Source organism: Trachurus japonicus, chromosome 23 (genome assembly GCF_045865225.1).
Source record: "Trachurus japonicus isolate A0001 chromosome 23, Traja_1.0".
Lineage (NCBI taxonomy): Eukaryota > Metazoa > Chordata > Actinopteri > Carangiformes > Carangidae > Trachurus > Trachurus japonicus.
Genome location: NC_140929.1, coordinates 7,166,429 through 7,181,408, shown reverse-complemented (window position 1 = coordinate 7,181,408; position 14,980 = coordinate 7,166,429). Strand labels below are relative to the sequence as shown.

The 14,980-nt window shown below is 43.2% G+C and overlaps 1 protein-coding gene across 1 annotated transcript; it reads left to right on the top strand.

Moving 5' to 3' along the window:
* The first annotated feature begins 572 nt into the window (after positions 1-572).
* On the top strand, positions 573-14,886 carry LOC146962442 (G1/S-specific cyclin-D2-like). Its single transcript, XM_085768973.1, has 5 exons — positions 573-1,027; positions 1,910-2,125; positions 5,182-5,341; positions 9,171-9,319; positions 12,090-14,886. Exons 1-5 carry the CDS (start codon positions 830-832, stop codon positions 12,252-12,254), a joined length of 888 nt encoding a protein of 295 aa, XP_085625099.1. The 5' UTR covers positions 573-829; the 3' UTR covers positions 12,255-14,886.
* Positions 14,887-14,980: the final 94 nt, after the last annotated feature.

The window sequence follows — 14,980 nt, the reverse complement described above, 5'->3', positions numbered from 1 at the left end:
AATTTGGTACCATTTCATATTAAAAATCATATGGGTAAAAACTAGGATGGTGATTCGTAGGCTAATGACAGATTAGATAAATTAAATTAGTTTGTAGCAGATTAGATAGATAGATAGATAGATAGATAGATAGATAGATAGATAGATAGATAGATAGATAGATAGATAGATAGATAGATAGATAGATAGATAGATAGATAGGCTACTTTATTGATCCCAAGCTGGGAAATTACAGTGCAGCAGCAGCATTGCACAGACACACAGTGATGATACAGTGACAATAACAACATATAGGCCTAGTAGCCTATAAGAATATAAAGGACAAACTATATACATAATAAAATAGCAAAATAGCAATAGCAAATAAGATGTACTGTAATGTACAAAAGTATATACAACAAATCAAGGTTTGTATCATGTGTGTATTATTGACAGCAATAGAGGGCCCCCAGATTTTTTTTTTTTTTTTTTTTCTTCTAGATTTTATTTTGAAGGCCACACCGGATGTCCTCTGTTCCTCGTGGTGTTGCCGGCAGTGTGTGCAGCAGCAGCAGCAGCAGCAGCAGCGCAGAGAGACTGAGTGAGCCGAGAGGCAGCAGCAGCAGGACCGGAGCAGAGAGCCAGCAGTCTCAGCTTCATGCTTCGTCCTGGGCACTTCACCTCCGCCGCCTCCTCCTCCTCCTCCTCCTCTCCTCCTCTGTCGATAATATTGTGACATTTATTTATTTCATTTGTAATAATATTATTATTATTATTATTTAGTTTTTTTTAAAAGAAGCAAAAACAAGTTGGAGGGGGGTGGGAGGAAGACGAAGAAGGGGGCCGAGTCATGGAGGAGCTGTATTGCCTGGAGTCGGACCCTACCGTGAAAGCCCAGCCTGACCCAAACATCCTTTATGATGACAGAGTGTTGCAAAGTTTATTAACAATAGAGGACAGCTATATACCTCCATGCTCGTACTTCACCAGGGTCCAGAAGGATATTCAGCCCTATATGAGACGAATGGTTGCGGGCTGGATGCACGAGGTTTGTGGACTGGACTTTTTTTTTTTTTTTTTGTCATGCATTGCTCCTTTTTTTTAAGCTAATGGAAGTTTTTGTTGTTATTTTGCATGTTTACACACATTTTTAGCTCATTTTTCAGTTCATAGAGAGTTGTCATGGATGTTAACCTATTTGACAATTGCATGACAATGACTCACCAAAGGCGTGGGAGAGTCGGAAATTCCTCCACGAAGAAAATTAAGCTTCAAAGAGAAAATAGCCTAGCTAAGATATTTACATTGTGTTACGACCAGCTAGCAAGCTCAGGCGACAAAGGAGAAGTTTAGCTTAATTTACACAGTCGAAAACCCGACATTTTCCCCTTTATTGTAATTATTATTAATTTTTTTAAAAGTGTCTCAACCTCAACAGCAAAGCAAGGCAACGTGAAGAGGGGGGTGAACAAAAAAACACTTTCATTTTCAAAGCTAAATGGTTGCACGGTTGTAAAGCAACACGTAGACAACATTGTGCATCGGTTTTGAAGCTCCTATATGGTTTATTTTTATTTTTTAATATTTTTTTAAAACTCGACAAGCCCCAACAAGGAAGAGGAGGCACAAGGGAGTGGAGTTGAGTTGAGTGGTGGTGGTGGTGGAGGGGGGGTTTGCTGAACGACTTCCCATTGAAAGTAATTTGTTTTCTGCCTTGTTCTGACTTTGCAGCTCATGACTGACTTAAAGACATGTTAAAATTAGTGATTTAACCTTTATATAAACCCCCAAGACAAAACAAAGCGTGGAAAAATCCCACCCCCCACCACATGAACTGCTCCTCTATGTATAAATAACCTAGTTTCTTTCCTGCCTTTTAATATTTTGTCCTTTTTTTGCATGTGTGTGTTTTATTTCTGTCTCCTTCCAGGTGTGCGAGGAGGAGAAGAGCGGCGAAGACGTCTTCCCATTAGCTATTAACTATTTGGACAGATTTTTAGCGGTGGTGCCCACCAGAAAGAGTTATTTGCAGCTCCTGGGAGCTGTGTGCATGTTCCTGGCCTCCAAGTTAAAGGACAGCCGGCCACTATCAGCAGAAAAACTTTGCATGTACACAGACTACTCCATCACAGCACGAGAACTGCTGGTAAGACTTTTTGAAAAGACCCCATTCATTCATTCCTTCCTTCATTCATTCATTCATTCATTCATTTATTCTGTCATTCACACATTCATTGATTCGTGGCAGCTTAGAAATGCAGTGTCACATTCTTAGGGATGATTTATATAATGCTAATAGCTTAATCTGTCTCACAGGAAGTATCCCATTTTCCTTATAAGAGGAGCTGTGCACAATACAGCCACATCCTTTCTTTGGATCCATGTGGACTGGAGCGGCATGTGATGATGCCATCTAGTGCCAGTTATGCAGCATGCAGTTTTTTTTTTTTTGATTTATCTTAAAATATATGGACTTGCTCTGTTTTTCCAATAGTTATTGAAGGATTTATACTATAACAACAGCCGCAGTGCGCTAGAATATCACGTCCACACACATCTGTCTGAGGATTAAGAGGAGCATTTTCATCTTTAAGGTGTTCACAGCAATAGTTTTGATTATTTTAAACCAATATCCAGCTTGTTAATCAATTTAAAACCAGGGGATATCAAAGCAACAGCTGCAAGTGACCATACATACCATTATCAATTCATATTAGTCATTTGCTCTGTGAAATTATAATAGAATATCTGTTCTGAAGGTCCATATACAGGCTCGTTCTGGAGTTTCTCACGTACCACAGAGTCCTTATAAGCAGATTGGATTTGGTGTTTTTATGGTCAAACTTTCCATGATTCAGACTCTGAGATATTCTGCTAACTATCACATAGCTCAAAGGAAAAGACAAAGAAAAGTAGAACTGAATCGAATCGTGGTTTGACAGAAACTTGTCTGGTGTCAGACTCTCACATGTGAAGATTTTCAGTTTTTCTTTTGTCTTATGAAATTATAAACTGAATATCTTTAGGTTTGGACTGTTGGCTGAACAAAACAAGGAGTTTTAATGAAGACAAATGGCACTTTAAAAACAAAACAGACTATTAATTACCGCTGTCCTCTGATGTTTTACAGACAAAATGATGACTTGCATCCCAAAGAAAAGCAGCAAATCCTCCCAGAGTTTATGTTTAAAGACAAAATAACCCGTTAATCTCATATTGAAATAGTTGCAGATTACATTTATGTCCCTCGTTTATTCAGTAAAATCGCTTCAGCTCTCGACCATATGATGGTTTAAGGGATAGACATGCTTTTTATTTCTACCAAGCAGCTCCACATGCTCAGTATACATCCTCCCCGTGCTGCCTGCAGCTGTTGAGGGAAATGACAATCGTCCCATTTGATGCTCCATATTGTCGTAAGACTCCAGATTCCTGGATATCCTCACAGGATGCACAGAGGACGCGGCGAGGGCCAGGGAAAGATGTTGCACTTCTTCCTTGAAACGAACACTCTGCTGCTGCTGCTGCTGCTGCTGCTGCTGCTGTGGCTGCTGCTTCAGCTGGAAGAGAGAAGTTAAAGGGGGGTGGAGGGGTGTGTATGAGTGTGTCGGGGCAGCTGTCCAGGAAGTGAGCGCACCGACGGCAAAAATGAAAAAAAAAAAAACCTCCGCCCTGCTCATCTCACAGTCGACAATCTCCTGTGGGGATAAACGGGTTAAATGCAAGCATGTGTGCGTCAGGTTATGTACTGGAAACCCACGTAAAAGTGAGCGATGGCTGACATTTCAGACATCAGAGAAGCGTTCGGCGACGGGGCGGGGGGCCGTCCCTGACTGACGGAGCTGCTGGGGTTTCACGGTTTACTACGCTTGTTTTTTTTTAGGTGACATCTCCCATAGAGGAAGTGAGAAGTTGAAATCATCAGCACTTTATTCATCTCCGGCCTTTTAAAAGAGTCTGACACATGCAGCTCACTGTCTGCTTGTACTTCCAGTTAACATCTGGTTTATTGATATGAACAGGAAGGACAAAGTCATAGAAACACCTGTCAGTGTAACGCCGGACTACAGTTTTAAACCAACTTGGGACAGAGTCATGTTTCAAACTTCAATTGATTGTACATGAATCTGGTCCCGGACGTAACAGTTTTAATGTTAAAAGATGATGATGCTGCGACTGGAGAAATCGCTTCTTAGGAGTTGTCGTAACCGTTTTCATTCAGGACCAAGATGAGGAAACGCTGCACATGTTAGAAAATGTGTCTGGATCTATGATTGTGAAACAACCTAGTTTTTTTTAAATTCCGTTTATTCACTGAATCATGGTTCGTGTGAAAGTTCGGGAAAGATTCAGGAATGTGCACTGCACGTATATTTGTGGTTGCTTTAACCTGTAGAGTGACATGAATGGCTCGATCCTGGAGCAGAGCTTCAGGGAGAGTCTGTGAGTCAGTGGTTATCTTCTCTGTGTGGGAGTAAATTGTGTTAGTTGTGACGATGTTGGTGACGTCTGCAGGGGTCTCTGCTGGAGTTCTTCGGTGCTATGTTGATTTTGAATTTGACAAATTTCAGCGCATATATTTTAAACATTTAGCTTTTTAAATGGTCGGGCACTTTGATGCACATTGACTCGTGTTGAGTCACAAATTTAACTCAATCTTTACAGAGACACTTAATGCTCTTACTCATTCAAAGTCCTTAAACCTGCAGCAAACTGACTCTGTTGAGAAGATGTGACTCAACACATGGTGGAAAATTAAATCATTAAGTGTGTGCATCTTTTTCTGCCGGTGCAAAGAGTGACTGCATGAAGAGTCAGCTTTGTGCTGCTGCTGCTGCCTGTGCACTGCAAACTCATGCTAGCTGTTTGAGGCTTGTGACAGGAAGGAAGGGGCTAGCTGTCTCATTGGCAGGGCCTCTAAGCGGGGCAAAGCTTGTCACATGCCGGCGATATGAACACAAAGGATGCGAGGAATGAGAAAGGCACGCAGATAATAAGATACAGCGAGGAGAGATAAAGTGAAGAAATGTTACTCTTCTTACAGAGCCATTTCCTCTGGGAATGGGGATGGACTGTGATCTTTTTCACGGTCAATGGAGGCATGGCAGCACGCCATTTAACCCTCTTGAGTGTGCCAAGAAACTGTATTTGAACTGATCATCTTTTATGTGTTTTTTCTTTCTTTCTGTGTCTCTTTTAAAGGACTGGGAGCTGGTGGTGCTGGGGAAGTTGAAGTGGAACATGGCCTCGGTCATCCCCAACGATTTTATAGAGCACATCATCCGCAGGCTTCCGCTTCCCAAAGACAAACTGGCGATGGTCCGCAAACACACGCTCACATTCATCGCCCTCTGTGCCACAGGTAACGCCGCTTTTTTTGTGTGTGTGTTTGTGTGTACTATTCAGTGTTGGGTTTCAATATTGTAGCAAATTCGCCCATTGCCATGATCCCTATAGTTTTAGGAGTGGGTTCGTTACCTTTAATTGTCGGTGCAAGCTATTTTTAGAATGGCGGAGCAGAGCCGCGAACTGCTCAGAGCTACGCTACGGAGGCTCATGGGATTTCTTGGTTTCCCTCATCAAACTCATCAAATACACAATCCAACAACTCCAAAACGCTCTCGTGGACAAGTTGTGACCTGCACATTCACCACGCTAGGAGATAATAACAGAACGTTACGAGACAGAGTTGTTTTAGAGGTAAATTCATGCAAAACCGCTGATGCGCATTATAATAGCTTATAATAGCTAAAATAGCTTGCACCGACAATTAAAAGCAACGAACCTACTCCTAAAACTATAGGGATTATGGCAAAGGGGCCAATTTGCCAAAATGTTGAAATATCCCTTTAACTTTGAAAAAGTAATTAGTTACAGTTACTAGTTACACTTAAACAGGAGTATTATTTTCTGACTGGACTTCTTGAGTCAAGTAATGGCGTAACGGTGCATTTGTATTGTCATAACGGCGTTGTAAGGGGGGAAAAAGTAACTTTTTTGATTACACGTTACTGAAAAAAGTAGCGCCGTTTAGTAACGCCGTTATTTTAAACGCGGTTATTCCCATCGCTGGCCCTATCTATGTGCTTAACTCGCTCACACGTTCGCTGCTTTCGCTGCCTTGCTATTCCCACATCCACCAAGAATATTCCCACACACACAAACATTCTCCCATCGTGAGTCATCTGTGACCTCTTTCTTCTCTCAGCGCACTCCTCTGGCTGCCTTATCCACTCTCTCTCTCTCGTCTCCCGCAGCCTGTAGTAGGGGTTTTCTACGACAGCAGGAGTGGACCAGCTGCAAAAAGCTGCTCAGAGTGGTCATTTCCATGTTTCTCTGCTAAGTGCCTGAGAAAAATCCTATCAGCGCGTGTGTTTAGATTATCCCCGCACTGGGGTAATGGTCGTGATTGTATCATACTGTAAGTTTTACTCCAGCAAACACACACTTTGATGTATGACTCAGGTGCAGCTGAAGTTCTTGCGCCGCTCTGCCGGTGTTGTTTGTTGACAGAGCAGCTTCCAGGTTTAAAAAGTCAGGGCAGCGATCCAGTGATCTTCCTTCCTCCTCCCATCCTGGCCTCATGTCCAGAATAAACTCTGGAGGGTTCTGGAGAAGCGCAAACTCAGATGTCCCCTCAGGCCTCCTCCCCTAGGTGAATTTCCATGGCATTCCTCAGTCTATACCAGGAATCCCTCTAATATTTTCATATCCTGGACAGAAACACGACGGCAGGATCACCTAATACACATAATATACAGCGCTCATCTGTCACAAGGCTGCCTTTTCATCTGCTGCTGCTGCTGCCATTCGGCTAATTCAATGAAGGAAATAAAACAAAAGGAGGTCACTTAAGTGCAGTGAAATTCCTCACGAATGCCAGTGAAGTCATATCTGGCCCAATAACCACTTGTTTACTAGAGCTAGTTATTGGAACCATAGTTCTCCTTCAATGAGTTTCATGCCCCGTTTAGCACAGTTTTTCAGTGTCACACGTTTTTGGGTGTGTTTCTTTTGGTCGCCTGCTATTCATAAGCAGCTAGTTATATCCGAGCACAAAGCAGCCACAGTGGAAAAAAAGGAGGCCTGCTGTGGTTCTGCAGTAATGTAAATGTTTGGAGTTTTATATGGAGTTGAGATGTTATTCTTATGATGGAGGAGCTCCTCCTATGGACAGCTGGTCCCCGGAGGAGAAGATGGGCGTAGCGAGGCGGCAGGCTTCTCTCCAGGGTTTAATCAAAGCTCTATCAGGCCACCGGGACCGGGTTTTTTACGCTCGGCTGCTGCAGCTCTGCGTCCCGGGTCGGACTTGTGCAACACTTTTTGAGATCAGTGTTCGTTGTGTTGTGTTGTGTTGTGAGACCGGAAGAAGCCTGTGTGTGTTGTAATTGTGGAAAAATCACCAGGGGCTTGTTTCAAAAGAAAAAAAAGTTAATGCTAAAAGTAGCTCTTAACTTAGGAGGGGTGTGTCACTTCTGACTTTTTCCCTTTTAAAGAGTAAATCACAAAGCAGTTTGGCACAAAAAGTAGATCCTGACTTAGAGGAGGGTGGAGGGAGACCCACTCTGCTGCAGGATGTTTTGCTTCTTGTGTCAGTTTTGGATCAAATACGACCATAACTACGATTTCTTTAAAGGGATAGTTCAACATTTTGGGAAATTGGCCCATTGCCATAATCCCTATAGTCTTAGGAGTAGGTTCGTTGCCTTTAATTGTCGGTGCAAGCTACTTTTAGAACGGCGGAGCAGAGCCGCAAGCTGCTCAGAGCTACGCTACGGAGGCTAATGGGATTTCTTGGTTTCCCTCATCAAACTCATCAAATACACAATCCAACTCCAAAATGCTCTGGACAAGTTGACCTGCACATTCACCACGCTATGAGATAATAACAGAACGTTACAAGACAGAGTTGTTTCAGAGGCAAATTCATGCAAAACCGCTGATGCACGTTTCCGTCGGTCGGGGCAGTTTTTCGGCAAGCAGTCTCTGCATTTACCTGGAAAACAACTCTGTCTCACGTTGAGAAATCCCATCAGCCTCCGTAGCGTAGCTCTGAGCAGCTCGCGGCTCTGCTCCGCCGTTCTAAAAATAGCTTGCACCGACAAATAAAGGTAACGAACCTACTGCTATGACTACAGCGATTATGTTAATGGGCCAATTTGCCAAAATGTTGAACTATCCCTTTAAGTCTATAGTTACCATGGGGATTTAATCAATAGTTCATCGACGATTTAACGGCTGTAACATGTTCAAGTATCAAAACTGAAGCGGCAGAATCAAACACGTCGTCTTTTTTAATCTAAACGTCTCCTTCCTAGTGTTGCGCCTACATTACCCACAATGCATCTCTCCCTTTAACCTCAATCTCTCATTTATCTACTGAGCTCTATGGAGCTTTGTAAGGGATGTGATTTCATTTCGTGTTCACTGACCCGAATCGGTCACCTGTTAACTATTCACTGTAGACGTAGTGAGGTCATTAAACATGACATCATCCGTAGCAACGGGGTCAAACACGTCCCTCCTCTCGGCTCCGGCCTCTCGGCTCCTCTTCTTCTCCTCTCAGCAGGAAACTCTTGAAACTTAGTGAACTCGAGGGGTCATCTGGTTAGAGGAGATGCTTTGTGAGTAACGACCCCGCAGTTTCCCATAAAACGACAGTTGGTAGTCGTCAAGGTGAGAGCTGGAAATCACAAAGCGGCTTCGGCTTCGGCTCCGGGACTCGTGTGTGGATGTTGCTGGTTGTTTGGCGTCATGGCTGCCCGCGCCGCGCCGCCCCTCCTGTCTGCCTCCGCCATCCAGGCCTGTTCTCGCTTAAAAAGCCTTTTTGGGGCTCGGATGCGGACTGGAGGGAGTCGTTCCTGGAACTCATTTCTCAGCGAGTAGGAGGCTTCCTACTCTGCTTTTCTAATCACGGCTGTAGTTTGTATGAAGTGAAGGAAACCACACAGGTTCCACCGTGCAGCCGCTCGCTGTCGTCTGTTGAAATTCAGACTGTGGGAAAGTCGGGTTCAGCTGCAGAGCTGGAGATGATTCAGATGTTTGCACCTCTCATCTCTCTCTCTCTCATACTTCCTCTGGGCTGATTCTTCGTGTCACGGCTACAAATGTGATTTCCGTGTGTCACCATGTCCTGGAGCCGTTGCTTGACTAATCGAACATTTAAAACTCTTTTTTTCCCCTTTTGCCAGATGACCGCCTCGCCATGAATCCTCCTTCCATGATCGCCACGGGCAGCATGGGAGCCGCCGTTTGTGGCCTACAGCTGGACCACGCCGACCAGAGGCTGAGTCGAGACAACCTGACAGACCTGCTGGCCAAGATCACCAACACAGAGGTGGTGAGTATACCATACCGCGCTCGTGGAGGTTTTAATACCTGCCAGAAGTAATTGCTCAATAGTTTCAGCGCTGCACAACAATGCGTCGTTAATAACAATCATTGCAAAATCTCACGACAGCTGCATAAAAGGCTCTTTAGTAAACAACAGCGATGACTTCAGTAGTGGCAGATTGAAGCTATTTACTCTTCATGGAGAGGGAGAGAGGGAGAGCGAGCTCTTGGCTCTTGTCTGGGGAGCCAGACTGCTGCTATACAGAGCAGCGGCAGAGGGAATGTCTTCTTAAAACTCAGAGCCCACATTCTTGTGGTAGGACACATGCAATTTCTTTGCATGGCTCCCACTTTAGCTGTGTGCCCCTCCTGGTGGAGGAACATGTTCGTAATGATGATGTGAAGGAGTTTCTTTTTCCCATAAATCGCCAACGAAGAAACTGAAAGTTATCCAGGCTGTGAACTTGAAAATACTTGGACTTGAATGCATCACCGCCTTTAATGGAGTTTGTAATGTATACAGATGCCGTGTTACAGATATAATGGAAGTGAATGGGCCTCTATAGATTGTATGGAGTGTTAAAACCTCCACATGCCATCATAATAAGCTTTTCTACAGTTTATCAGTGTGCAATTAAAAGCATTTTTAATTCTGAGTGATGCATGCACTTTATACAGGTGCTGTGTTATAAATAAAATAGCAATGAACTGCATTACATGAACCAACAAACATAGATGAACCATATTTATCCCGGTAGATTCAGAAGCCCAGAAACCCCAAAAAAGTCACTGGACCACGCGCAGAAACAACACGGTTTGCCTTGTCTTGCGGTTACGTTGCCGTGGCGACGAGTGCCCCGCAAAAAAAAAAAAAAACAACAACCCTGCAGCCGTCACAACAGGCGCCCCCCGACCGCAGCAGCCCATCAGGTTCCAATTATCCGTACATTTCAAAGGAATGCTGGCCTCTTTTGCGAGCCTCGGTGAATTCTTTAAGATCCCTGCAGCAGCCGGCTCAGCGACGGCCGGACCTCCCACATCTTCAGCAGCACAGAAACCTGCAGCGGCCGACGGACAGACGGACGGACGGCAGAAGAAGTAGAAGAAGATCCTATTTCACAAGAGGACGTGTCCAAAAACATCCGGTCCCACTGTCCTATATTCTGTTTTACACCCAAACTCACAGGGGTCGGGGTGCAGTAGGTCAAAGCCATTTCCTCTTGGCCTCCACTTGGGATTGACCGTACTGTAAACCCCGAGAGGCGGAGGGCTCGAGGGGTGGGGTGGGGGGGGTGGAGAGTTTCAGATCTACTTATCTGTCCGCTGATAGACCACAGAGCTCTTAAAGGAATAGTTCACCAAAAATGAATACTCCGGAGTAGTTTTTTATTCCTCAAAGTGCATCTGTAGACCCGGGAGGGGGGTTCGTAGTCCAATGAAATCCTAGCGCCCGACACAAAAAGGTCCATAAAACTACACAAAAACCTTGTAATATTCCTCCTTACTGCTCGTCCGCTGCAATCCAAGTGTCCTGAAGGGATATAGTCCAGAGTTTACTCTAAACAACGTCATTTAGGACATTTTTACAGCCTAAACAGTCCTGTATTGCGCTCTGACGTTCACGCGCCCCAGGCAAATTCAATACAGGACTGTTTAGGCTGTAAAAATGTCCTAAATGATGTAGTTTCCGGTAAACTCTGGACTATATCCCTTCAGGACACTTGGATTGCAGCGGATGAGCAGTATGGAGGAATATTACAAGGTTTTTGTGTAGTTTTATGGACATTTTTGTGTCTGCCGCTATTGACTCTCATATAAGGATTTCGTTGGACTATGAAAACTACTACGGAATTTAATTTTTTGGTGAACTATTCCTTTAAGGAGACTGTAACCCCCTCCTCCCTCCCTCCCTCATACCTCAGACATGCACACAGGTCTCGTGTCGGGGAGGACTCGTGTGTCCGCCGACCGCCGGCTGGCCGCTCCGTGTTGTTGGTATCGCACTGTACTGGTACCTATTGTTCTGGTCATGATGCAGACACAGACAGGACCACCTACCGCACACACACACACACACACAAAAAAAAACATAATTCCCTGCTGGTATGCCACGCCATGTGACCCAAGCTGCTGTTAAACAACTCAGACATCAGATGTGCCCCAGAAACGCCAGGTTTTTTTAGTTTTTTTTTCTGCACGTACAGGTGGACGAATGAAACTCTCCACAGACTGAGCGTGTTGTATTTATCGGTGTATCATCATGTAGAGACCAGCTGAGGAAGAACCAGCTCAGTGTGCCGTCACGCAGCCGCTCATTCTCACATCCATGGACCGTAACGTTCTTTTACAGCTCAGTGTAAAACTTTGAATTATTGACATTTACAGTGAATTACAGACTCCGGAAGGAAACATTTGATGGGATGAAATCATTTTAGATGCAGACTGACTGAATTATAGTTTTATGTCTTGCGTTTCTCTTCAATATTTTGTGTATGAAAGAACATACTTTGTAATATTTTTTGACTTCTGTCCCATCCCGTCGCCATTTTTCTTACATTTTTGCTAAATTAACAAAATAAAAGCTGTGTTTGCTCACCATGCAATGTTGAGTGGTTACAGATTTGGGCAAAAAAGAATTCACCACCATGTTGTTTGGTTGGTGAGTAACTGTCTGGCCAGTCTTGAAAGCATTTAGGCGCACGGACAGAGAGGCGTAACGCGAGTATGCATGTGTAACAACGTCTGACCCTTTTTTTTCTTTTTCTTTTTTGTTCCAGGATTGTTTGAGGGCGTGCCAGGAGCAAATCGAGCGTGTGCTGGCCACCAGCCTGCAGCAGGGCCAGCAGTACCGGCAGGAGACTGGGGTCAGAGCCGGCAACAAAGCCAGGGAGCAGCAAGACCAGTCCAGCACCCCCACAGATGTACGCGACGTCAACTTATGAGCTCGCCGTCGCCGCCATGGGCCACCGCCTGACTCACACGCCGCTCAGAGCTGTCGACCAATGAACTAGTGAGCGAGAGGGGGTGCTTATGCTGCCAGTATCTGCATCGTCACCGAATGAGCGATGGTGTGACAATCGATGAACTTTTAGAAATTAAGAAATGTCTAGTTTTTTTCCTTCTTGCCCCGTTTACACCCGGCTGGGTGTATTTTCACCTTTTTAAAAGAAAAAAAAACGGGCCACAAGTAACCAAACAAGCTATTTAAAGAAAAAAAAAGGTAATTCTTGAAAACTTGATAGTGCCTTAGGTTTCCCAAAATGGAAACCTGAATATATTTTCTTACTTGAAAAAAAAATAGCCTTATTATATGAAATATACAGTACATGTTTCTTTTTGATAGAATTTAGCAAAAATAAATGTTATAAATGATGTATATTTAGCTAGCATTTAGTTATGTTACTCTTTTATCATCATTAGCAAGCAGTTATCAATTACCAGTTTTATTGGGGTTTTCCTCGTCTGAAAATCCGTATAGTCGTGATTGAAATGCTGATAATACAGTACAAATGGCATTTACTAAACAGAGCTGATATCCACCCGGAGGAGCGCTACTGTAGTTAGCTGCTCTCTCCATCTATCATACTGTGTGCACCTGTAGCACTGCTTACTATTTATGCTGAAGAGTGCTGGCCAGGAGGAGTGGGCTGGGCCCGCTCGCAGAGGAAGGACACGAGGGAGTCGGGGAGGAGGAGGGGGGCACCGGGCTCGAGGTCTGCAGCAGCAGTGGCTAATAATCTGGAAGGTTCAAACAGTAGACAAGGTCAGTTATTGAAAAAAATCCACAGGCCGTGTGTGCGTGTGTGTGTTAACAGGACTGTGTGTACGTGTATTTGAGTTCAGCGAGACCACACTTTGTTTGTTGTTCTGATTTTGGTGTCGCTCCTACATGTTTGAAAGTTCTTTAGAAGTGTTGAGTAGTTAGTTTAGAGGAGGTTTTCCTTTTTTTTCTTTTTTATAAAGCCTCAAGTCAGGTAGCCGTGATGTCAAGTTACTAGTAAAACAAAGGAGATTTGTCAAGTTTTTACTGGTTTGAGGAGGAAGGATGGAATGAAGATGGATTGAGAGGTTTCTCGTGAGTGAGGTTTTTTGGAAAGGATTGGCATGTGGAAAGTGAGAAGGGGAGAAAAAGTCAGACGTCTGGATCGACGGGCGATAGCGAAAACAGTGAGGACGTAACCTTAAGCTTTATGATGTTTCGGCAGTTGCACGATACTTGAGTGACACACAGAAGGAGGAAAAAAAAAAATCCGAGATGATGTCTGCAGGATCAGTTTTGGGTGTGTGTGCCGCAGTTTCTCCTGTTAATCCATTTTAAACATTTAACTTTTCGGAGAGAGGGCGATTTTGTAACGATATTGATGCACTTTTAAAGAAAAAAAAACGCACTCCTTAAGATTGGTAAGGGGACGGTAATCAAGGAGAGTTCAGTGGGTTGTTAGGGTCATTTATTTTTTTGTTTTCTAGGTTTTTTTCTTTTAAATTATTTGATTTTTTTCTGGGCTGGATTCCCATGGGGTAACGCACGTTGTCTTGAAATCTACGCCTCGACGGGTGAGTAGATGTAGGATAATGTGTGTTTTAGTATAATAGTGTAGAAACTACATAAAGCCAAGTCACATGAAGACTTTGTTCTTTTTTTTTTGATTTAGTGCTTTTATTTACTTGAATTTTTTTTTTTTTTTAAGCCGTGTCAAAAAACGTTCCAACAACAGATAAACACATACTGTGTCCAAAAATGTTTAGCTGTTTTGTACGTTAACTGCTCTCTGAACTGAAATATTACAGAACTGCCATTGATAGGACTTCTCTCCATTACAGACATGGGTAGGATGGGGGTTTACAGTACATTGTGTCAAAGTTTATTTGTGTATATAACCTGTTTCCCCGAGAGCAGAGATGCAACAAATCCTCGTTTGTTTCTGCATGTTCTGTTGTGCAAAAGCCAAATTTTTAAGTTTTTGTTTTTTGTTTTCTTTCTCTAAAAAAAAGAAAAAAACTTGCTTTAAACAGACAATATGTTTATGCTTTTAAAGGTTTTGTGTATAATTTGTGAGACATAATTCCAAAGTGAGAAAAATAGATTATACACATTTTCTTGCTGCTATTTTGCTTTTCCTTTTCTAGTCTTACACAAAGATGCCTTATTGTGAGTCACTTGTGTGCTGCTATATTATGAAAATTGTATGTAACGAGTCTGCTTTTCTTGTGTATGTGTACTGGAGGGAACGTAACATAGTTTTTCGGTGCGGGACTGGAAGTACTTGTGTTTGCAAATCTTTTTTGATTAGCATGTTTTATTCTTTTATTGTTTCATTTGTATCTTTATACTCTATCATATTCTTGCTGCTTCTTTGTTATGTTTGTGTACCTCAGGTTAATTTGGACAGATAGAGCGATCCATCTCTTCATTACCTCATCACACGTCACATTCACATTGTCGTTTTCACTCTGAATTTGTTCGACGGGTTTCACTTTTTTTTTTTTTTCTGTCTGGATGAGAGGAACTATGGTGGTTCTTCTCGTTAAACCAATCAAAGCAAAAATAAATAAGAAAGAGAAAGAAATAAATAATCAACCACCAGATTTCACTGAGCAGTTAAAAGTGCCTATACTTTAAAATAGGGGTTTCATGCATCTGGTGCTAAGTCAAAAACAGCCTTTACTG

Bases quoted from the DNA above. Each gene is read 5' to 3' on its own strand.
- LOC146962442 (XM_085768973.1), top strand. From the start codon at position 830: ATGGAGGAGCTGTATTGCCTGGAGTCGGACCCTACCGTGAAAGCCCAG. The intron at 1,028-1,909 runs GTTTGTGGACTG...GTCTCCTTCCAG, and splicing joins TTGCGGGCTGGATGCACGAG to GTGTGCGAGGAGGAGAAGAG. The intron at 9,320-12,089 runs GTGAGTATACCA...TTTTTGTTCCAG, and splicing joins AGATCACCAACACAGAGGTG to GATTGTTTGAGGGCGTGCCA.